This window comes from Arachis hypogaea, chromosome 7, assembly GCF_003086295.3.
Source record: "Arachis hypogaea cultivar Tifrunner chromosome 7, arahy.Tifrunner.gnm2.J5K5, whole genome shotgun sequence".
NCBI classification, from domain to species: domain Eukaryota; kingdom Viridiplantae; phylum Streptophyta; class Magnoliopsida; order Fabales; family Fabaceae; genus Arachis; species Arachis hypogaea.
The window spans coordinates 14,988,879-15,014,657 of record NC_092042.1 but is presented as its reverse complement, the minus strand read 5'-3'; the positions used below and the strand labels follow the sequence as shown (position 1 = coordinate 15,014,657).

General features: G+C 26.4%; 1 protein-coding gene, 1 long non-coding RNA gene and 1 pseudogene across 2 annotated transcripts; all 3 read left to right on the top strand.

The window, feature by feature from the left end:
- Positions 1-2,601: 2,601 nt before the first annotated feature.
- On the top strand, positions 2,602-4,849 carry LOC140174462 (uncharacterized). Its single transcript, XR_011863758.1, has 4 exons — positions 2,602-2,772; positions 2,864-2,918; positions 3,007-3,135; positions 4,585-4,849. It is a non-coding gene; the product is annotated as an uncharacterized lncRNA (long non-coding RNA).
- An 8,803-nt stretch (positions 4,850-13,652) lies between these two features.
- On the top strand, positions 13,653-15,926 carry LOC112702594 (probable transcription factor At1g61730). Its single transcript, XM_025753697.2, has 2 exons — positions 13,653-14,896; positions 15,516-15,926. Exon 1 carries the CDS (start codon positions 13,829-13,831, stop codon positions 14,894-14,896), a length of 1,068 nt encoding a protein of 355 aa, XP_025609482.1. The 5' UTR covers positions 13,653-13,828; the 3' UTR covers positions 15,516-15,926.
- Positions 15,927-20,045: 4,119 nt separating this feature from the next.
- On the top strand, positions 20,046-21,262 carry LOC112701180 (dehydrodolichyl diphosphate synthase 6-like; annotated as a pseudogene).
- Positions 21,263-25,779: the final 4,517 nt, after the last annotated feature.

The following is a 25,779-nucleotide window of genomic DNA, read 5'->3' as shown; positions in this document are numbered from 1 at the left end:
ATTTGATTGATGACATTTAATGTAGTTTTTTAAATTTGAAAACTATTTTAATATTTATATTATACTATAATTATATTTTAGGATGTTTATTTATAATTTATTTATTATTTTATTTTAAAATAATTTTTTCGGTTGAACCATCAGTTAGACCGGTTGGACCAATGAATTAGTAGTTAGAACGATTTGATGACCGATCCGGTTTTTCGAACCTTGGGCACTAGTAAAGTATGAATATATATTTGGGAAAAAGACAGGCGGGTACCTGACTTTTTAAATTTTTGACAAATACATTTCTGACAAAATTTAAATACAAAAAAATTTATGACTTTACCAAACGGAAGACAATTTAGTTCTTCCGTCTATTTGCCTCTCATACACCAAATGAAACTGGCTGACGTGGCTGAAACGGTGTCCAGGTGTTTGTTACGGTGCCACGCTGAAAGCGGAATAAAGTTCGAAGTACAAATAAGTCATTGACGTCATTTTTCAAATAAAGTTCGAAGGGTAAATAAGTTCTTGAGAATTTAGTTTATTATGCTTCTATATGTATCAATAGTGGTGGAGTTTAGTTCAGACAAAGGGGGCCATGGCCTCCCCAAACTTTTTATAAAAAAATTAGTAATACTTTTTTTAAAAGATAAAAAATAGTTTAATTGGTTTACATACTTTACTATGACTTAAAGTACCCAGTAAATTCAATAAGCAACACTCTCTCTACCTTTAAGTTCAAATATAAAAAATTAGATATTTTTATTTATTTAATTTAATATTATTTTATATTTTACTATTTATTTAATTTAATTTTTTATATGATAAAAATAATAGAATATTCAATAAGTATTAATATTATTGTATTTGTATAAATTGATAAAAAAATTCAATAAATATTATAAATTTTAATATTTGTCCTTCTAACTTCTTCTTTACATATTCTATAGGATATATATTCCAATTTTTATATAAAATAATAATAAAAAATCAAAGAATTGATACATTTTTTAAGAAGAAGGCTAATATTTAAAAAGGAGAACATATAACTTTTACAATATCAACACTTGTAGATAGTTCTTCTACTTTAATGAATCACGAAGAAAGTGAGATACAACCTTCAAAAGTTCAAAAGTTACATATGATGAGTTTGACCTTAATTTTTTGGAACGAGACCTTGAAAACGGCTTTAAATTTGACAATATCATCCAAATCAGAGAGATGAAATTAGACGAGTTTATCTTAAATGGGGTTCATATCAATAGCTTTTTGACAATTATTTTCTATCATGACCCTCCAAAAAATTTGTTTCAAGTTCCGCTACTGTGTATCATATATTACTATCAAATTGAAATATACCTATATTATATATCATATATTACTAGCTAATTTAATAATCAAATGTGTAACATGTCACTTTTATTAAAATTGAGAGAAATATTTTTTTTCAAAATTAATAAACTCCTTTCCTAAATTCTCTCATCTACCTCTCTCCATTTTTCTATTTCTCTCTACTATTTTTACTCTATATATAATTATATTTTATATTAGTAATTTGACAAATCAAAATATATCATCCGATATTTTTTTACAATTAAAATATTTTAAATGTAAAAGTATACACATTAAATTATTTTAAATTTTAGATAATGAATGCTAAAATTAATTAATTAATAAAAAATTAGACTTTTTCATATAAAAATAATAACTAAAAATCTTATTATTTAATTTTTTATCTGCAGATATCTTGGTCTTCTTAGTAAGAGACTTTTGTCAACTTACGACTTTTTTGTAAAGGTAGTTTGATTTTATAAATGCTTTGTGCCATGCATAATTTATACCGTTAGAACAAAGTGAACTATAATTTTAAAAAAAATTATTCTCGATAATAAATATTAGTTCTAATATAATATTCAAATGCACTAAAACTGAACCAATGCAATTTAAGAAAAAAATTAAAAACAGGAACAAGCCCAATTTCTACAATTTTAATACAAATAATTTAAATTGCAGAATACAACAAGTTAACTAGATTTCAAAATACAAGCATAATTTTGTAAACTAAATTCTCATAATAGAAGCATAATAGAAGTATAATGAACTAAATTCTCAAAGACTTATTTGTCCTTCGAACTTTATTTCCCTTCCAGCGTGGCACCGTAACGGACACCTGGACACCGTTTCAGCCACGTCAGCCAGTTCTGTTTGGTGTATGAGAGACAAATAGACGGAAGGACTAAATTGTCCTCTGTTTGTTAAAGTCAGGAACTTTTTTGTATTTAAATTTTGTTAGGGATGTATTTGTCAAAAATTTAAAAAGTTAGGAACTTATCTGTCTTTTTCCCTATATATTTTGTAAGGTAATTTATGTAAACCCCGTTTAAATTAGTAGATAATTAGTCAATAAATTAGTTTTTAATAAGGAGGATTAGAAATGTGAATGCTATATTAAATTAGGGTAGAGCTCATCGAAACGAAAATTTTGACACCAATTTCGAAGAAATCGGTCCAAGATTGGACCGAACGGGTCGAACCGGTTGAACCGGACTCGAACCGGGCCGTCGGTTCAACCGGACCAACTCATTAAAAGCAGCCGAACTCCTTTCTCTCCCTCATTTGGATGCAGCAGCGTGAAACATTTCCAGGGAGGGGAGAAAGCTTCCATAACGTTACGGTAAATTTCCGATCCCCGTAACTTCTCCGTCCGAGCTCCAATTGCCGCACCGTTTGCGGCCACGCGTTCACTGCGTCGAGCTCTACGTTTCTACCGGAACAATTTCATAGGTAACTCATTATTTTACACTCAGCCTTCATTTCCCCCAATTTTCGAATTTTAAGTGGGAATATTGAATTTCTTTGATTTCTGATGTTTTAGGATCCAATTAGCTTGAGAAAAACGTTCACTCTTGCTTATGTGAAGCTTGGGTAAGGTGAGGATACGATAATTCTATTTTATTTTCATTAAATTTGAGCTTTGAATATTAAATTGGATATATATGTGTTATGAATGTGTATTAGGTTGTGAATAAATAATTGGAGCTTGAAATTGTGAATACTGGAACTTGGAGGAAGCGGATTAGTTGAGTTTTGAGGGGCTGTCTTGGTTTTGAATAAATAACTTTGGTCGTTACGTGGAAATCGGCCAAGGTATGGTTTAGGTTTCTTGCATTTAATATATAATGTTCTGTGAAAACTTAGGCTAGATGACCATAGGATAAGTTGGAATGCAGGTGTATGTTTAATGTTTAGTAATTTGTCGATGAATATAATTGGTTATTAATTTTGGATGTTGAATGTTGTTATGTTAATTTGGAGAGAATTATAGTTGAATGTTATTGTTGATGAACATGGTTGGTTTGGTGCTTGTTGATTAATTAATGATTCGGTGAATTATTGATTTGAGGTATTGTGTGTTAAAAGCCTAGGATTTGTGAACTATAACTCTTAGTTGAATTTTGGTTGTTGGATTTGAATATTGTATGGGTTTAATTGTTGATCTGAGGTAGATTTTTTGTGGAGATTGTTATGATAATGAGGAAGGGTATGTTGAATTGAAAAGAAAGCAGGTTTGGACCCGAAAAGGGTGGCAAAGTCCGAGTTTTAGAGGAGATGCTGTCGAAATTTTATAGAAAATTAGAGATTTTGTTTATATAACTATTTAAAAAGATTTAGATTCAAAGGTTATATGGTTTGACTTAGAGTTATTAAGAAAATGAGCATGTTTTAAGTTTGATTCATTTAGAAAAGAATGAGTTATGTTTTGAATTGGAACTATTGATGGACGGAATGGGAGGTGTGATAATGAAGGATAAGGATTGAATATGATTGATGTATGATGATGAATGAAATGCGATTGAGAATGATGTTGAAGTTGATGAATTATAATTGAATTATTTATATGGCTTATGAATTTGAATAATCTGAGATACGAGATTCCCTGGATTAAGTGCCGTGGCTTGCCACCACGTGTACCAGGTTGAAAACTCGATACTCTGTTGACCCTACGACGTAAGTGTGTGACCGGGCACTATATAAATTCCCGGGAATGTTACCCCCATTGAGTATTATTGATTATTTGAGAAAAACTATGCATAGACTCTTGGGGATGCACGTCGAGGGACAGTCTAAGTACAATTCAGACTTGTCGGGTTGGCTGGATAACCGACAGATGAGCCTCATCAGCCATAGGACAGGCATGCATCATATGCATATTACTTGAATTACTTGCTTGTGTATTAACTGGGTGTGCCTAAATGTACTTGCCATGTTAAATGTATATTTGTTATTTGTAGTACTTGTAACCTTCTTGTGCTTGCCATTGTCTGTTTAGTTGTCTGTGAAAATGCATGATGGAGTCGGAGGTATGGAGGAATGACAGAATGGGTTTTAGATTTAAAGTTAATTTAAGTTAGGTTTAAATATCCTTAGAAAACCACCTTTTATGGCTTCTATTTAATACTTTAAGCTCTATAATCTGAGTGTCGGCGTTCTAGGATTGCCTCTGGCATTCCCAGGACCTTATATATTATGTGTGTGGCACCTTTACCATACTGAGAACCTCCGGTTCTCATTCCATACTATGTTTTTATTTTTCAGATGCAGGTCGAGAGGCATCTCGTTAGGCGTCTGGACCCTTGAAGCGGAGTGGTTACAGGGTTATTTTGTTATGCTATGATGTGTATATATATACTTGGTTTTCTCTCCGCATAACTTGTTCTTTTGATCCTTCTAGAGGTTTATGGAGAGGCAGGATTGTGTATATGTACTTTTGGGTTCTGGATATGTATATATATATATATACGTAAATATTCTCCGGCCAGTCTTGACTTCGCAGGCTGAGTTAGGAGCTTGTTGTTTTGTATCTTTGGTACTCTATTCCTACTTCTGTTATTATATGTTTAATAGTTATGGTTTCCTTAACACGCAGGTTAACCCGTTCCTTGAGCGTTGCGCTTTTATTTTGCGATTTTGTTTCCTCTTTTCTTCACGGCTCCTAGCATATTATAATTCTTCTGCTATTATATGTACTTATTTTATTTTAGAGGTCGTAATACCACACCACCTTTGCTTTACGGCTTAAGCGTAAAGCTTAGCGTGGTAGGGTGTTACAATTTACCCAAATTCGTTCTCAAATATTTTAAAGTCGATATTTTAATTTAAAAAAATTAATACATAAAAATATTTTTAAAATATTTTTTTGATAAATAAATTAGTTTTCAATTAATATTTTAGTGAAATAATTACCTAAATCAATCTTAAAAAATTTTAAAAATAAACATTTTAATATATAAATCAATTTCTAATATTTTTTCTATCATATATAATAATATTTTGTCTATTTTTTTAGCATAACTCATTAAATTCTTCAAGTATTTAAAAAAAATGAATAAATAAAAATATTTAAAAAAGTATTATATTGTTATTATGTAAAAAAATAAGGTAAAAATTTATTAATATTATTTATAGATAGTTAATTATAAATGTGACTAAATTTATTTAATTTTTTTAATTTTATTTTTTAAATTTATATATTTTAAAATTTTATATTTAAAACACTCTTTATTTTTATACATAATTTTAATAGATAAAAATTATATTTTTTTAATTTTATATTAAATATTTTTAATTATTTTTAATTTTATTATTATTTTAAAATTATTTTATTTTAATTATATATTATCTTATCATATTATATACTATCAAAGACAAATCTAAAAAATTTTAACAATAAGAGCAAAGTTTATATAATATAATATAAAATAAGAAAAATAGAATAGTGAGGTCAAATTTAACAACATAATGGAGACAGGTATACATAATTCTTATGTACTACTTAGAGTTTTTTTAAATTTTAGTGGGAACACTTGTCTTGAAAATTATACAAGTGTATGCTTCACCGTTTGTTCTCATGGGTTGTTTTAATATTTCCAAATTCTAAGTGTGTGATTCAAACCTTAACAAGTTACAGCATTGCCATCAGGCTATCTTACCCTTTAACACTTTATATGCTAATTATTATATATATTAATACCTTATAACATTTTCATTACCAATTTAATTTCATTTTATCAGTCATTCTTAAATGTTAAATCAATTATATTTTTAATTATATACAATAAAAAATATTTTAGTTATAAATTCACTTATTTATATAAATTTATTTTAATTTTAAATATAAACTCACTTTTTTTATAATTATATGATATTTATTAATATTATTTTTTAATATAATAGGTATAAATTAATTAATAAATTATTTAAATTTAAAAATAATAGTTATTTAATATAAAAATAAAATAAAAATACTTATGATAGAGTAAAAATAATAAAATAGTTATTGTTCTTGTTCTATATTATTTTAGAATGGCTGAATTATTCTTAATATGTTAATAAAAATATGTATTTTAAATTTTAATTTTAAGTTTTGACTATTTTAGATTTTTTATTTATGTGAGACCGAGTCAATCGGTTCAACCAGTGACTTACCGGTTGAACCAATAATCCAGTGACACAATAGCTTGGTCAATTCAATCACTAATTCGGTTTTGACAACTATGCTATACACTATAGGTTTTTCTTATCATTCTTTATACATGTATAACTATTATTGTCTCACCTTACTATTATGTTGTCTTATTTTATTCTGTTGGGAATAAGTAGTATGACCATAATCTAATCAATCATGTGTCAAATAATTTGTTATTGTTATTATATTAAAATATTAATATAATAAGGTTCTTGATTAAATTTAGAGATTTATCATTGTGATAGTGATCATAATATTGAGAGATAAATCTTTTATAATTTAATCTAAATTGTTCTTGGTCATAGAATTATTAAAAAGGACATTAATAATCCGGAAAGATCAATATATATATATATATATATATATATATATATATATATATAAATATAATGGTCTTTATTGGATGAAGATTAATAGATCTCATTTATTAAATTATATATATAGATGGTGCATATAGAGATATAACCATTGAACTGACTCACTTTGAGAATTCCTAATGGTTATAATTACCGTATATTTGTCAATAGGATATTCTCAAGATGAACATAGTAATAGAGTTTCCTTTGACCTGCGACTGTCATAGTAATTAACAATGTATTTATTATACTTTGATTCCGGACACCTAATACCCTAGGGTGCTAGTTGAATGGATATTGGGTATGATTTAGATACTTGTAGAATTAATGATTAGTCAATAAGGAATCCATCAACTCTCGGTAAAGAGTTTGAGCTCTATGATTATAGTGACTGAGATGAATAAAACCTTGGCCAAGGAGATTGAATGAATGAAGAAATGAGTTTCTTAGGTCATTCACAATTCATTATAATAATGGTAACAAGTTAGAGTTTGACAATTAAACCATACTCTAAGGGTTAACCAAGAGCTGGAAAGATGGAAGGAATTATACTTTGTTCTTCTAAGGTTCTTAGTAAAAATATATTACTTCATACTATCGGGTCGTTGAGGAGTGTTGCTAGACACCAACCTTGATTAGTAAATTTAGTATGACTAATTTACTACCCGCTTAGTATTGAACCTATGGGGTCACACACTAACGAGTGTTCTAATCTTTGCTATAGAATTATTTAATTATTATTTTGGTTTGATCAAATAAATAATTATATTAATTCAGATGGAATATTATTATATTTTTTGCTAGCACCAAAAATATAATAATAGTATGATAATTGAGAATATTAAATGAGATTTGAGAATAATTAGTTATTCTATTTTTAAATTTGGATGAGATCCTAACTGATTCTGTTTTCAAATTGAGTTATGATATGATTCATAAAATTTGAAGGATTCAGATTTGGAATTTCAAGATATGATTTAAATTTGAATTGAGAATCAAATTTAAAATCAGTAACAAATCTCATACTATATATATGTACGTCAAGAGTACAGGAAAGTCACAACAGAGAATAACAAGAGTTTTATTCCTTTATCTTTACGCACATAAATGTATGTGAGCCTAATTCTTGGAGAAAAATATTATGGCGTGCAAAGAGTTGTAAGAGGTTTCTCAATTTAGATCAGATGTCCATTGGTCAAGGAGTTGACAGCAAATGTTGATCTCGGTGTGGATACGCATAGCGCTTTCGTACCATCGAAGGAGAAAAAAGATTTTTACTAGCGTACTCAGGTATTTAGATCTGATCTATATATTCTTTATTATTGGAAAAAAGTTTAAGCACAAAAATAGATCTTTAAGATTATCTTCTTTTCTTCCGCTGTGTGTTATGAACACATGGTAATCCTTCATATTCTCTTTGTTTTCTTCTCTTTTTCACCCCAACTGCAATTAATTACCATCATGTATCATTATCGCATCTCGTTTTGTTTATCATTTTAACCCATAACTATCCATTGTGTTAAATTTTGAATTAAAGATTTGCTAAAAGAATTTTTTTCTTATTTGATTTGAATATCTAGATGTATAACTATTATAGAGATATTTATTTTTCATATTTGCTTATTAAGTCATATTTTATTATTTTAAAAAGAAATTTAAGATATCAATTATTTAAAATTTTTGTTCAAATGATCAAAATTTGTCGATATTTATAAAAAATAATATCAAATATATTATATCTTTTTAAAAGAGTAATATTATATGGACACTACTATTTTAACTATTATCAACATATACAATTAACTTATAAAAAAGTTGATATTGTTGAGTAACTTTGTTACTCTTGATACTGATCGTAATAATTCTTAATTTATTTTGCATCTAATATATTAACTTCTATTTTTCTAAATAATAAAATTTTTATTCGATTTTAAAAAAAGAATAGCAACTACTATATTGTTAGTTTTTTTTTAATATTTTAAGAAATTATATTTTTAAATTATAAATTTGAGATAAAAATAAAAAATAATAAATTGTTAATAAGTAAAAAAAATTATAAGTTATTTAATTTTTAATGTACAAAATAATTAAATTTAAACTAATTAGGTATAATACTAAAATTATTACATTGTTATTAAATTTAACAATCAAGATAAAAATGTATAAATATTTATAATTTTATTTATTTTCTCAATCTTATTTAATTTGAAGTAAATATAAAAATTTATATTTAAATCATATTTTTTGACATAAATTTAATGGCTAAAGAAACTTTTATTTTTTTTAGTTTTATATTCAACATGTTAAATTATCTTTAGTTTTATTATTCATTCAGAATTTTTAATTTTTTTTTATAATTTTTTTCTTATCATTCTCTATACATATATCTATCATTATTGGCTTGTTCTCTCTTCGTTTTTCTTTTTCTTCTTCTTCTCCTTCTACCTCTCTTCCTCGATCATAATTAATATAACTCTTATATGATTCATCTACACTCTTATAAATGTAATTAAGAAATAAATTTAAATAAATAAATTAAATATTTTATTTACCAATCTATAACAATATATCTCTATAACGTAACAACACACACACATACTGAAGTTTGATTTTGAGAAAAGGATAAATAAGTCCCTAACTTTTTGTCCCTCTAACTATTTAAAAATACTTTTAAATTTATGACCTCTTTAAAAGTTGGACATATGCATCTTTCTATTCATATGGATCTGTCAGACACAACAAAAAAGTTTAACGTGGACGCCACTATGCAGATATGGCTGTTACGGTGTCCTACGTGGAGGGAGAGTTTTTAAAATGAGATAAATTAGTCCGCCTTCTTCAAAACGATGTTGTTTGATTAGTAGCCTTTGGCACAAATTTTCTTCCCTCAACTTATGTAAAACACGGTAAATTAATTATGAGCTAAGGGAATTAGCAAATCAAAAATTATAATTTAGAGAAGTAAAAATATTTAAAATAAGAATTAAAATAATAATTTTAAAGGTTTTGACCTAAAATTGAGCCAACGGACTAAATCAATTTGACCGAACCTATATTGGGTCCAAGGCCCAAATATAAAAGCCAAATCAGCCTCCTTCTTCCCTTACATTCAGCCAAACACACTGGGAAGAGAGTTGAAGGCACAAACCCTAACCTCCATTTTCAACCAAATTTTAATCTTTCCTATCTTTCAATCCGTAACTCCGATTGACAAGCCATCTGCAGTCACGTGTTCCTCTAGAAATTATATTCAAACCATTCTAAACAAAGTGATAAGGGATTCTGAATTTCGTGCCTAATTCTCTCCTCCTTTTAATTCTGCAATTTCGATTTTGAATATTGAGATATTTTATAATTTTGATGATTTATGGATGCTCTAGTACGAGTTAGCATTGAGTTTTGTCCATGTAATCAGTGGATAAGATAAGAAACCACTAATCCCTTGTGAATTATTAAATTAGTGAATCCTAGTATTGATTATGAAGAAATTGAATGATATTAGATTGAGTTCATGTGAATTGGAGTTGAATTGGTGGATTTGGGTGCTTGAATTTGAGTCTTGGAAGATGGAAACTCATTACTATGGATTTAGAGGTTTAGAAAGTTGAAAAGATGAGAGATTTTAAGGTGTTTTGGTTTTGGGAAGAAATCGGCCAATGTATAGTTTTGGCTTCTCATAATTAATATATAATGTTGCGTGAAAACTTAGGCTAGTTGCCATAAGACAGGCTTTAATATTTTGAACTGAACAGGATCTGTGTTGGAATGATTGTGAAATTGTTAAAAGTGTATATATGTGTTGTATGATTGAGTTTGATGATGATCGTTGATAATGTGATATCTGATGATGAGTATTTGTGAGATTTGGGCCGGAGGCTATAACCTGTAAGTCCGGATAAGTATGATGAGTTGAGTTTGGTGTGGTTTGTGTTTGGATTGGAGATAATTGAGTTGTGATGATAATTGAGGATGATTATTGAGTTTTGGTAATGTTTAATGTATGATAATATGAATATTATTAAGAAATAAGGATAAGAGTGATTTATGTAAGATGCATGGTACATTAGGTATTGGATAATTGATGAGTGATTGAATAATGTATGGGAAAAAACCTGACCAAGGCATGGTACATTCAAGTTCTCTCTTATTTCATCAATTCACATTCACGAACTTTCTATCATCATCTCTTACCTCCCTTACTATCTATCATCTTACGGCATAATAATTTTTTTATCCACCTTCTCTTGCATCTTTCTCATTTCATTTAAATATACCGTAAAATCTAATATAATTTGTCTGAAAAAAGTTAAGTAATTTTTTTATCTTATAATTATTTTATATTTTGAGATTCAAAATTTTGTATTTTTATTTTTTATTCAAAGTTTATTTTTGTTTTATTTTAGTTTCATTAATAAAAAAAGTATTAATATTAGTTTTAATATTTAACCTTTAGGATAAATAAAAAGATGGGACTCTTTTTATAAATTAGATGATTGAAAAATTATTTATTATAAAAAAAGTTAAGTCTATTTTTTTACTATAGAAATATGTATAATTTACTCTTGAATTTAATCAAAATAAATATATGTTTATATAATTTTTTAAATTTTACATCAATTATTAAAATCATGATATGATAAATGTGTTTCAATAAAAAATGAAAATAATTTCATAACTATTTTTTTGTTGGAACGAAATATGACTCAATAACTATAAAGTCTAATCTAAACAACTATAGATAAGTAATAAAAAATGGACATAAAATTTAACTTTTTTGTTATTTGGTACAAAAATAAATATAATAAAATAAATCACTGTTTTCATACATAATGACATAAAATTTAACATTATCCTTCTCTAGAGCCATCTATTTTTTTAGTTTTTATCCTTATTTTTATACTTTATTTTAATTTTATTAAACCAAAAAGTACTAATGTCATTTAACTTTAATTTTTAATTTTTATCATAAATGAAAATATGTGATTTTGTATGCATTAGATAATAAAAAATACTCATAATAAAAAAAGTTAAATTTTCTCATTTGTTACGTTTATAGGAGTGTAGTTGATTCACATCAGAGTTATGATATTTTTTTTTGAATTTTATTTTTAAATTAGTATTTACTTTTGAGTGTAATAATTATGAACTAATATATGATGGTAACTAGATGCGTTCGCAGAGAAGACATAAAGAAAATAAAAAATAGAGGAAGAAAGAGATAACAAGTTAATATAAAAGTGGTGGTGAAGTATACATAGATAGATAATGATAAGAAAAAAATAATAAAACCAAAAATTAAAAATTTTAAAAGAATAATAAAACTAAAGATAATTTAAAATGTTCAATATAAATTATAAGAAATAATTTTTTTAACTATAAAATTATGCAAGAGAAAGAGTGATTTAAATATAAATTTTTATAAATTTATAATTGAAAAATAAATAAATTTACAAATATTTATAAATTTATATCTTCATTGTTACACATAGTAACAACGTAATGATTTTAGTATTATATCTAAATTAATTTAAATTCAATTATTCTATATATTAAAAAATTAAATAACTTATAATTTTTTTATTTTTTATTTTATTATTTTATACAAAACTTTTGAATGCGTGATATTTTAATTTTTTTTAAAATGATAAAATATGACTTAACAAGTAAGTATAAAAAATAAGTATTTATATAATAGTTATACATTTAGCTATCTAAATCAAATAAGAAAATAATTCTTTTAACACAATGAATTTGTATGAATCAAAGTGATAAACAAAAATGAGAACTCTGATAGTGGTATAGTGGTAATTGATTGCGATTGGCATTAATAGAAGAAGAAAATAAGAAAGGACAATAAAATAAGGCAACATAGTAGTAACGACGAGAAAATAATAATTATGCATGTAAAAAAATAGTAAGAAAAAATAATAATGTATAATATGATGAGATGATATAATCAAAATTAAAATTAATAATTTTAAAATAATAATAAAATTTAAGATAATTAAAGATATTCAATATAAAATTAAAAAAATAATTTTTTATCTATTAAAATTATGTATCTTCTAAAAGAGTGCTTTGAATATGAATATAAATTTTTAAATTTATTTCAAATTAAATAGGATTGAAAAAATAAATAAATTTAATATATAAATAACAAATTTGTAAATAATATTAATAAATCTTTATCTTAAATCTGTTAAACATAGTAATAACATAGATTCTTTTATTTTTTAATTTAAATTTATTTATTTTATACTTTTACATATACTAAATAAATTAAAATTTTTATTTTCTATAATTTATTTTTTAATTATTGATATTAAATTTATAATTTTAAAAATAAAAATATAAAAATATTTTTTTAATTCAATAAAAAAACAGTTGAACAGACACTGTTTGTTGAGCCGTTAATAATTCATAATTTTAAAAATTAACATAAATTTTTTTATTTTTTAATTTAAATTTATTTATTTTATACTTTTACATATACTAAATAAATTAAAATTTTTATTTTTTATAATTTATTTTTTAATTATTAATATTAAATTTATAATTTTAAAAATAAAAATATAAAAATATTTTTTTAATTCAATAAAAAAGCGGTCGAATAGACACTGTTTGTTGAGCAGCTAATAATTCATAATTTTTAAAAATTGAATTGAATTAATTGGTTCAACTGGATTAAATAAAAATCAATTTTTTAAGCAAAAAACTATCTGGAATACCATCGGTAAAAAAAACCGATTTAATTGACGGTTAACTAGTGAACCCTTTGAACCGGGCATTTTCTTTTATGATTTCCGATTTTTCAATTAAAAGAGAAAAAGAAAACCGCCCCACTGTCTCTCCCAAACGAAACCCTAGCCTTTAAAATTCGCCAAGTCTGTCCAGAGAGTGAACTAAGACAAACCCTAATCCTAAATTCACTTTTTCCCTCCTGAATTTCGGAGTTTCCATGGCGAAGCAGAAGCAAGTCGCTCCTGAAGACTCTGACGACGAATCGCAGGTTCCCAGGCCTCAGCCCGAACAAGAAGATAGCAGCGAGGAAGAAGAAGCAGCAACTTCATCTGACGAGGACGAAGACACAGACCAAGGCGAAGATGAACCCAGGAAGCCTCAACCGCAAAAGGTTTCCAAACCCTCGTCATATTCTTCTAAACCCTCTCCAAAGTTGAAGTCTCAACCTTCGGCTTCCGGGTCAAAGCGCGCAGCTGAAAACAGTATCGACGACTCGAAGCAACCAAAACGTGGGAAGAAGGCACAGGAGGATAACGCCGTCGGCTCCGTTGAAGAGGATCCGCAGAAATCCAAATCCCTCTTTCAGAGGGTTTTCAGCGAGGAAGATGAGATAGGTATCTTGAAAGGCCTGTCTGAGTTCATCGCGAAAACAGGGAAGGAACCCTATAAATGCGCTGATGAATTTTACGATTTTATGAAGGGGTCGAACTTGATTCGGGCAAATGTATCATGCATGCAAGTGAAGGAGAAGATCCGCCGGCTGAAGAAGAAGTTTGAAAACATCCTAATAAAAGAGAAGAACGGCAAGGGGACAACCTTAAAGCCGCACGAGTTGGAAGCACTTCAGTTGGGAAAGAATGTTTGGGGCCACGATGGCCGTGGCGGTGAAGCAGTTCTCAAGGAAACTGCGAAAAAGGATACAGTTAATAATGAGAAGGCTGCGAAGAAGGCGCTAGTGCCCCATTCAAAAGGAAAAGCTGAAGCAAAGTCCAAACTAAATTCTGAACCTTTGGATTCAAATGAAGGTAGAAGGATGAGTGAATTTTCTGTGACTAGTTTAGCTTTGACTTCAATGTTGAGGTACGATGGGACTTTTGGTAAGCCTTTCGGTGAAGATTATATTAGAAAGGGAATAGAGTTACTTGGAGTCTCAAAGAGGGAAGACATCGAGGCTAGGTGGAGGAAGTTCAAAGACGCTGAAAATAAATTGTATGTGGAGATAGCTGAATTCTATGCCGAACAGGCTAAGTTGATATATCAAGCAAATAGCTCGTCGTCCTCCTAGGTATATATCTTGGTTGCATTTTTGTTTTTTTGGATTCTGGCATTTTGATTTTATTTTGACATGTTTAGGTTCATGGCATTTTAGTATTGTATGATATATATTTATCTCCATTGATTCAAGAATTTTATGTTTGGGAGTTGGAGGAAAGGGAAGCAAAATGGAGGTTTTAGTTCACTTGTTCACCAAAATCCAACTCACAAAAAAATTAATTTGACAGTCTTTCAATTTTGATTTTCCTGCAGCTTAGTTTCAGTTTTTCTAAGTTTTAATGTTATTGTTAGTTTGGCTTGTTCTTATTCTGTCATAGTAAGATTATGAGTGATTTTAGCACAAGTCTGTATATCGCTATAACTTTTTAAGTTTCAAGTATTTGGTGTACTTCTATGGCAGATGATTAACTTCAAGAAGAAACATAACTCACCTATGAGAATTATAGAACAAAACAATAAAAGGGAATACTATGCTAAGTCAAACTATTGTCTGTGAGTTATGTTTTTCTTGAAGTTAAAAGCAAATAATTTTTAATAATCCTATTGGCTGAAAATAATTAAATGGATGGATTATTTTTTATCCGAAGAATATTTGTTTCACCCTTTCTACTTTCTATGTTATTTTTCAGATAGCGAAGGATGATACATTATCTAAAACAGGACGAAGTGTATCGAGCATTTGTGGAATATGCAATTGTATGAATTTAGTATAGTTTCATATTTAAACTAGTTGGTTGCTGGGCTATATGTCTCCTGATCTTGTTATATATGCCACTTTTTTATTTTGTTCGATAGTAGTTTAGAAATTTTGATGATTTTTGAATATCTTAACCGTTAAAAACATGGTTTGTGTTTTGGATGAAGATTCCTCTGCTTAGTGTTGTGACTTGCGAGCACCAAAGCGAAAATAGATGCCTCTCTGTTTGTTAAGCTGCTTAGCTTTTACTGGGTCAAGAAAACTTTTTCTCTATGTATTCATAACATTATTAATTAACCGAGTTTAGTGCTTGGTCACACGATAAAACTACCATGACTGCCAATCTATGTGGACTTCGTTTGTTCTTAATTCTTATCATCATCACAAATATTTCTTCCTAATTGCATTATTAAAGCACAGTAGTGTATGTCATAAGAATATTTACAATTATTTAAAACTTTTAAGGAAAAGAAAAATGTAAAACTTTTTAAATAAATTATTTTTTGTATGTGTTGCTGGTTCATAGAAGATTAGAATCAAGTATGAGTTGGTAAATTTTTTACGTTATTACTGTGGTGATGGCAATTGCGGAAAACGGTTATTACTGTGGTGATGGCAATTGCGGAAAACGGTGTGGTTTTGATGTGGTCGTTGATATTGATATTGATGCCGAATATGGATCTCCTAAGACAGCTGGATAAACCTCCAAGCATGTTGCTTGTAATACCTCCAGTATCTTTGTGCATGGATGTGTTTCGCAATGCAACTCAAAGTGTCTAAGATAAATCTGCCAGAAGAAAACTTTGTTATAAGTTAGCATTAGAAAGAGTTAAAGCAACCGAAGCACATTATCAAAATACAAGCTCAACAGCTAAAGCAATAATAATGTTAAACATAAATGCAATATAGAAAATCAGTAAGAAACAAAAGAAGAAAGAAAAAAGAAGCAGCAACAAAAGTTAAATACCACCAACAAATAATCACTATAAACTCTGAAATCAACAACTATTTCAACAAAAATTAAGAAACATCATACTTAAAAATTAAAAAATGGCAACAGCAGCATAACAAATTTATTTTAATTAACAATTTCAACAACACAAAATCAATGATTTTATTAATTTTAGATTTAGAAATCACAAATTAGAGTATCAGATATTCAAAATATTGAAACAGACTCAACAGTGATGACACTAAATTAAGCAGAGCATTAACAAAAAAGAAGAAGAAGAGCATTAGCAACATTATTTGAACAAAAAATTTAGAAATTAAAAGTAAGAAGAAGAACCGAGCATTCAGAAACTAAACAAAGCTATCCGTAACTAGAAAAAAATTAAAAGAACCATCAGAGTAACAAAACTTCAAACATTCATAGCAAACTTCAAACCATCAGAGTAACAGATCCAGAACCAAACTTTCAGAGTAACAAAATTTCAAACATTCACAGCAATTAGAAAACAGAGTAACAAAACATTTAGAACCAAACTTCAAGGACCATCAAAACTTCAACAAATTGAAGAAGACTTGAACCAAGACCGAAACAGACTTGAACAAAAATTGAAGCAGAGTTGAACAAAAATTGAAGTAGACTTGAAGAAAAATCAGAAATGGAGCAAAAATTGAAGAAGACGACCAAAGTGAAAATGAAGAAGAGAAGCCACTAACCTGGGTCCGTGCTGAGAAGCCAGTGAAGATGAAGAGCCGAAGAGGAGCTGGGTTAGACGACGACGCTGAGGAACTGAGTTAGGCGGAGGGCAACGCGGCTAGGGTTTCTTTCATTTAGAGTTCTCCAGAACATGGATGAATGAATGATTGGGGGAAGAGGGGGTTGGGTCACGAGGGATCACTGGATCGGTGGATCAATTTCTTTTTTTTTTTACAAGTTTAAAAATGGTGTCGTTTTATCCAAACCGACCGGTTACCGATCCGGCCCAATCGACCGATTTTCGGCCGATTCGCCGGTTTTCCAACGATTTTCTTTCGAACGGTTATAAAGGGAGGATCAGACTGCTTGCACTGTCGGTTCCCGGTTGAACCGGTTCGACTGGCCGGTCCGGTCTGATTTTCAGAACCTTGCTTAAACCTCTAATTTTGGATTTTCATTTTGTTCAAGAGAATTAGAGGCTTATCTGAGAAATTTAATTCTAGTTATAGACACGACAAAATAAAGTGGGATACGGAAAAAAATCCAAAAGAAAGTTAAAGTTACAGAATGCTCTGATATAAAGTGAACTAGTGAAGTTACTAAGAACTTTAATAGCATTAAGATTTAAATCACTTTCAGTTTAAGATTTAAAAATAGCCTAATCAATAACATCACTACTATTTCTTTTATAATAATTACGGACTAAGCTAGTTAAGTTTTCTAATGTCTTAATTTGAAGACTTCATTGAATTGAGTATTTAAAATTTTGAATACAAAAGTATACTTTCCTTGTCAAGGGAATTTTTTTATTTAAATTAAATAGATATAATATTTAACGAAATGTATAATAGATAGATAATTTATAATTTTAAATATGTGCATCCATAATGTAGTAAAAAAATCTTTAAAAACGTAAATATTATAATTTTAAATACGCGTACATATCATCAACAGTATAATTTACAATTTATAAAAATTTATGAAATCTATGAAAACAAGTCTAAATATAACGGTATGTCTAAAATGAGCTTAACAATTATGTGTTTATTGAATGAGCCACACTTATATAAATCATTAGATTTTATTAGATGAACATTAAAGACTAATATAAAGAAGAGTATTGATGGACTTTAATACATATAGAATATCCTAATACATAAATAAATACTTTAAATGACAATACTTTAATACATAATACTTTAAACGACAACAGAATCTTTTATTCTTAAATAATTAAATATAAAATATATGAATATTTTTTATTTATTAAAATTAATTACTATGCAAAATTTTTTATAGTATTAAAAAATTATATTAAAATGATATTTTAAATTGTTTTACTGCAACAAATTTAATATATTTTTTATTTCAATTTTATTATACGATTATAATTATTTAATATATAAAAAATTAATAAATAGTATATATATATATATATATATATATATATATATATTTATATGTGTATATATAAAGAAGATTATCACATATTTTATTATATAAACATAAAAATATTTTGTTCTAAAAAATATAAAATAAAAAAATAAAAAAAATATAAATTTATTTTTTATTAAGATTAATTATTATATAATTTTTTATAATATTAAAAAATTATATTAAAATAATATTTTAAATTACAACATAAAAATATAAAATAATTAAAATTTATTTTATATTACTTGACAATAATTAGATTATTATATTTAAAATTTGTTAATTAATTACTTTGTTAAATATATTATATATAATATAATTTTTATTAAAATATTTGTAAAAGTAAAATTATTTAAAAAGTTATATATAATACAAGAAAATATAAACTTTTTTATTTAGGTATGTAGTTAAAATTATATTATTTATTTTATTTTTCTAAAGAAAGTTGAAAACAATAAAAAATTTAATATTTTCATGTATTATATATAATATTTTAAATAAATTATATTTTTAAAATATTTTTATGAAAAATTATATTATATAATAATATTTTTAATAAAAATAGTTAGTTAATAAATTTTGAATTTAATAATTTAATTATTTATCAAGTAATATAAAATAAAATTTTAATTATTTTATATTTATATTATATTTTAAAATATTATTTTAATATAATTTTTTAATATTATAAAAAAATTTTGTATAATAATTAATTTTAATAAATAAAAAATACTCATATATTTTGTATTTATATATTTTATATTTAATTATTTAAGAATAAAAGATTCCGTTATCATTTAAATTATTGTGTATTAAAGTATTGCTATTTAAAGCATTTATTTATATACTAAGATATTCTATATTTATTAGAGTCCATCAATACTCTTCTTTTATATTAGCCTTTGATTTTTATCTAATAAAATCTAATGGTCTATATAAAGGTGGCTCGTTCAATAAACACATAATTGTTGAGCTCATTCATCCATGTTCTGGAGAACTCTGAATGAAAGAAACCCTAGCCGCATTGCCCTCCGCCTAACTCAGTTCCTCAACGTCGTCGTCTAACCCAGCTCCTCTTCGGCTCTTCATCTTCACTGGCTTCTCGGCACGGACCCAGGTTAGTGGCTTCTCTTCTTCATTTTCACTTTGGTCGTCTTCTTCAATTTTTGCTCCATTTCTGATTTTTCTTCAAGTCTGCTTCAATTTTTGTTCTACTCTGCTTCAATTTTTGTTCAACTCTGCTTCGGTCTTAGTTCAAGTCTTCTTCAATTTGTTGAAGTTTTGATGGTCCTTGAAGTTTGTTTCTGAATGTTTTGTTACTCTGTTTTCTAATTGCTGTGAGTGTTTGAAATTTTGTTACTCTGAAAGTTTGGTTCTGGATCTGTTACTCTGATGGTTTGAAGTTTTTTATGAATGTTTGAAGTTTTGTTACTCTGATAGTTCTTTTAATTTTTCTCTGGTTACTGATGGCTTTGTTTAGTTTCTGAATGCTCGGTTCTTCTTCTTACTTTTAATTTCTGAATTTTTTGTTCAAATAATGTTGCTAATGTTCTTCTTCTTCTTCCTTGCTAATGCTCTATTTAATTTAGTGTCATCACTGTTGAGTCTATTTTAGTGTTTTGAATGTCTGATACTCTAATTTGTGATTTCCGAATCTGAAATTAATTAAATCATTGATTTTGTGTTGTTGAAATTGTTGATTAAAATGAATTTGTTATGCTGCTGTTGCCATTTTTTAATTTTTAAGTATGATGTTTCTTAATTTTTGTTGAAATAGTTGTTGATTTCAGGGTTTATAGTGATTATTTGTTGGTGGTATTTAACTTTTGTTGCTGCTTATTTTTTCTTTCTTCTTTTGTTTCTTACTGATTTTCTGTATTGCATTTATGTTTGACATTGTTATTGCTTTAGCTGTTGAGCTTGTATCTTGATAATGTGCTTCTGTTGCTTTAACTCTTTCTAATGCTAACTTATAACAAAGTTTTCTTCTGGCAGATTTATCTTAGACACTTTGAGTTGCATTGCGGAACACATCCATGCACAAAGATACTGGAGGTATTACAAGCAACCTGCTTGGAGGTTTATCCAGCTGTCTTAGGAGATGCATATTCGGCATATTATCTATGGGTCCTGTGCCACATCATATTGCTTTTATCATGGATGGGAATCGAAGGTTTGCAAAGAAGAGTAACTTGGCTGAAGGGATTGGTCATAAGGCTGGATTTTCATCTCTCATTTCCATGCTTAGGTATTGTTATGAATTAGGAGTGAAGTATGTAACTGTCTTTGCATTCAGCATCGATAACTTCAAAAAAAAAGTCCAAAGAGGTGCAATCCTCGATGGAACTGATGCGAGAAAAGATTGAGGAGTTGCTTCAGATGAAAGCACTATCAATGAATACGGTGTTAAACTACACTTTATTGAAAACTTGCAGTTAATGGCTGAACCTGTGAGGATTTCAATGGAAAAGGCAATGAAGGTCACTGCCCACAACAAATAGAGAGTATTGTTAGTTTGTGTAGCCTTAACTACCTCATTTTTTGGTGCCATTCCTTTTATACTATTTAACTTGAGTTTGTATATTAATAAGATTATATGAATTTGATTGATGATATTTAATGTAGTTTTTTAAATTTGAAAACTATTTTAATATTTATATTATACTATAATTATATTTTAGGATGTTTATTTATAATTTATTTATTATTTTATTTTAAAATAATTTTTTCGGTTGAACCATCAGTTAGACCGGTTGGACTAGTGAATCAGTAGTTAGAACGATTTGATGACCCATCCGGATTTTCAAACCTTGGGCACTAGTAAAGTATGAATATATATTTGGGAAAAAGACAGACGGGTACCTGACTTTTTAAATTTTTGACAAATACATTTCTGACAAAATTTAAATGCAAAAAAATTTCTGACTTTACCAAACGAAAGACAATTTAGTTCTTCCGTCTATTTGCCTCTCATACACCAAATGAAACTGGCTAACGTGACTGAAACGGTGTCCAGGTGTTTGTTACGGTGCCACGCTGAAAGGTGAATAAAGTTCGAAGTACAAATAAGTCCTTGACGTCATTTTTCAAATAAAGTTCGAAGGGTAAATAAGTTCTTGAGAATTTAGTTTATTATGCTTCTATATGTATCATATATTACTATCAAATTGAAATATACCTATATTATATATCATATATTACTAGCTAATTTAATAATCAAATGTGTAACATGTTACTTTTATTAAAATTGAGAGAAAATATTTTTTTTCAAAATTAATAAACTCCTTTCCTAAATTCTCTCATCTACCTCTCTCCATTTTTCTATTTCTCTCTACTATTTTTACTCTATATATAATTATATTTTATATTAGTAATTTGACAAATCAAAATATATCATCCGATATTTTTTTACAATTAAAATATTTTAAATGTAAAAGTATACACATTAAGTTATTTTAAATTTTAGATAACAAATGCTAAAATTAATTAATTAATAAAAAATTAGACTTTTTCATATAAAAATAATAACTAAAAATCTTATTATTTAATTTTTTATCTGCAGATATCTTGGTCTTCTTAGTCAGAGACTTTTGTCAACTTACGACTTTTTTGTAAAGGTAGTTTGATTTTATAAATGCTTTGTGCCATGCATAATTTATACCGTTAGAACAAAGTGAACTATAATTTTAAAAAAATTATTCTCGATAATAAATATTAGTTCTAATATAATATTCAAATGCACTAAAACTGAACTAATGCAATTTAAGAAAAAAAAGTAAAAACAGGAACAAGCCTAATTTCTACAATTTTAATACAAATAATTTAAATTGCAGAATACAACAAGTTAACTAGATTTCAAAATACAAGCATAATTTTGTAAACTAAATTCTTATAATAGAAGCATAATAGAAGTATAATGAACTAAATTCTCAAGGACCTATTTGTCCTTCAAACTTTATTTCCCTTCCAGCGTGGCACCGTAACGGACACCTGGACACCGTTTTAGCCACGTCAGCCAGTTCAGTTTGGTGTATGAGAGAGAAATAGACGGAAGGACTAAATTGTCCTCCGTTTGTTAAAGTCAGGAACTTTTTTGTATTTAAATTTTGTTAGGGATGTATTTGTCAAAAATTTAAAAGTTAGGAACTTATTTGTCTTTTTCCCTATATATTTTGTAAGATAATTTACCCAAATTCGTTCTCAAATATTTTAAAGTCGATATTTTAATTTAAAAAAATTAATACATAAAAATATTTTTAAAATATTTTTTTGATAAATAAATTAGTTTTCAGTTAATATTTTAGTGAAATAATTACCTAAATCAATCTTAAAAAATTTTAAAAATAAACATTTTAATATATAAATCAATTTCTAATATTTTTTCTATCATATATAATAATATTTTGTCTATTTTTTAGCATAACTCATTAAATTCTTCAAGTATTTAAAAAAATATGAATAAATAAAAATATTTAAAAAAGTATTATATTGTTATTATATAAAAAAATTAAGATAAAAATTTATTAATATTATTTATAGATAGTTAATTATAAATGTGACTAAATTTATTTAATTTTTTTAATTTTATTTTTTAAATTTATATATTTTAAAATTTTAAATTTAAAACACTCTTTATTTTTATACATAATTTTAATAGATAAAAATTATATTTCTTTAATTTTATATTAAATATTTTTAATTATTTTTAATTTTATTATTATTTTAAAATTATTTTATTTTAATTATATATTATCTTATCATATTATATACTATCAAAGACAAATCTAAAAAATTTTAACAACAAGAGCAAAGTTTATATAATATAATATAAAATAAGAAAAATAGAATAGTGAGGTCAAATTTAACAACATAATGAAGACAGGTATATATAATTCTTATGTACTACTTAGAGCTTTTTTAAATTTTAGTGGGAACACTTGTCTTGAAAATTATATAAGTATATGCTTCAGCCGTTTGTTCTCATGGGTTGTTTTAATATTTCCAAATTCTAAGTGTGTGATTCGAACCTTAACAAGTTACTAGCATTGCCATTAGGCTATCTTACTCTTTAACACTTTATATGCTAATTATTATATATATTAATACCTTATAACATTTTCATTACCAATTTAATTTCATTTTATCAGTCATTCTTAAATGTTAAATCAATTATATTTTTAATTATATACAATAAAAAATATTTTAGTTATACATTCACTTATTTATATAAATTTATTTTAATTTTAATTATAAACTCACTTTTTTTATAATTATATGATATTTATTAATATTATTTTTTAATAAATACTTATAGTATAATAGGTATAAACTAATTAATAAATTATTTAAATTTAAAAATAATAGTTATTTTAATATAAAAACAAAATAAAAATACTTATAATAGAGTAAAAATAATAAAATAGTTATTGTTCTTGTTCTATATTATTTTAGAATGGCTGGATTAGTCTTAATATGTTAATAAAAATATGTATTTTAAATTTTAATTTTAAGTTTTTACTATTTTAGATTTTTTATTTATGTGAGACCGAGTCAATCGGTTCAACCAGTGACTCACCGGTTGAACCAATAATCTAGTGACACAATAGTTTGGTCAGTTCAATCACCAATTCGGTTTTGACAACTATAATATACACTATAGATTTTTCTTATTATTCTTTATATATGTATAACTATTATTGTCTCACCTTACTATTATGTTGTCTTATTTTATTCTGTTGGGAATAAGTAGTATGACCATAATCTAATCAATCATGTGTCAAATAATTTGTTATTGTTATTATATTAAAATATTAATATAATAAGGTCCTTGATTAAATTTAGAGATTTATCATTGTGATAGTGATCATAATATTGAGAGATAAATCTTTTATAATTTAATCTAAATTGTTCTTGGTCATAGGATTATTAAAAAGGACATTAATAATCCGAAAAGATCAATATATATATAATGGTCTTTATTAGATGAAGATTAATAGATCTCATTTATTAAATTATATATATATCGATGGTGCATATAGAGATATAACCATTGAACTGACTCACTTTGAGAATTCCTAATGGTTATAATTACCGTATATTTGTCAATAGGATATTCTCAAGATGAACATAGTACTAGAGTTTCCTTTGACCTGCGACTGTCATAATAATTAAATTATCCATTTTTAATATAAAAGTTATATTTATAATCAAATATTTTGTATGATTTTATTTATTTATTAAATTTTATTGTGATTTTGATCACAATAAAAAGAATAAGATACAAAATATCTTTTGTTCATTTTTTTTATATATATAAGTATATATATAAAGGTTAAATTTGATTTGATCATTTTTAATGCTAAACGTTAGTACATGAAAAATCAAATTTTGATTTGATTGATGTGTTTTGAACATTATAATTTTAGAAATTAGTTTTTTTAATGTTCTTGATTATAAAGAGCGACCTGACACCCAGAAGTTTTATTTTCAAGATAACAATCAGTATATACATTTGATGTATTAAAGATTTAATTTTATATTTTTCCTAGACAACCTGGGAGTATAAAATTTAATTCATGAGTACTGATAAAAATTCTCTAACAATAGAGATAAGTCCTAAAAGTTAAGATATTGTCAAAAATAAATTTATCTCTTGTTTACAAGGTACGACCTGACAACCAGGCGACTTGTAATCACGGATAGAATTTATTAATGTATATGATAATGCATAAGGAGAATTAATTTTATACTTGAACCTAGACAACCTAGGGGTATAAAATATAATTCAGTTAAATAATTGTTTGATAACCAGATAATTATTTGGGATTATAATTGTATGTGATACAATTTAATCATGTTTATTTGGAATAGGTATAAGTAATAACTTGACAACCAGGGTACTCATTCATGATTCTAAATAATTTTAATAGAAATATAGATTTCTTAATTTACTTTCATATTTTTTTAAATATGTCCATCTTTCATATGGCATAATTGAAAGTAATAAATTGGTTATACATTGAGAATTGTTCTTATGTATGAAAGAGTTATCATAGACATGATAATCCTATTGAAATAATATTCTCCAATAAATTTAGTTATGGAATGATTAGAAGTT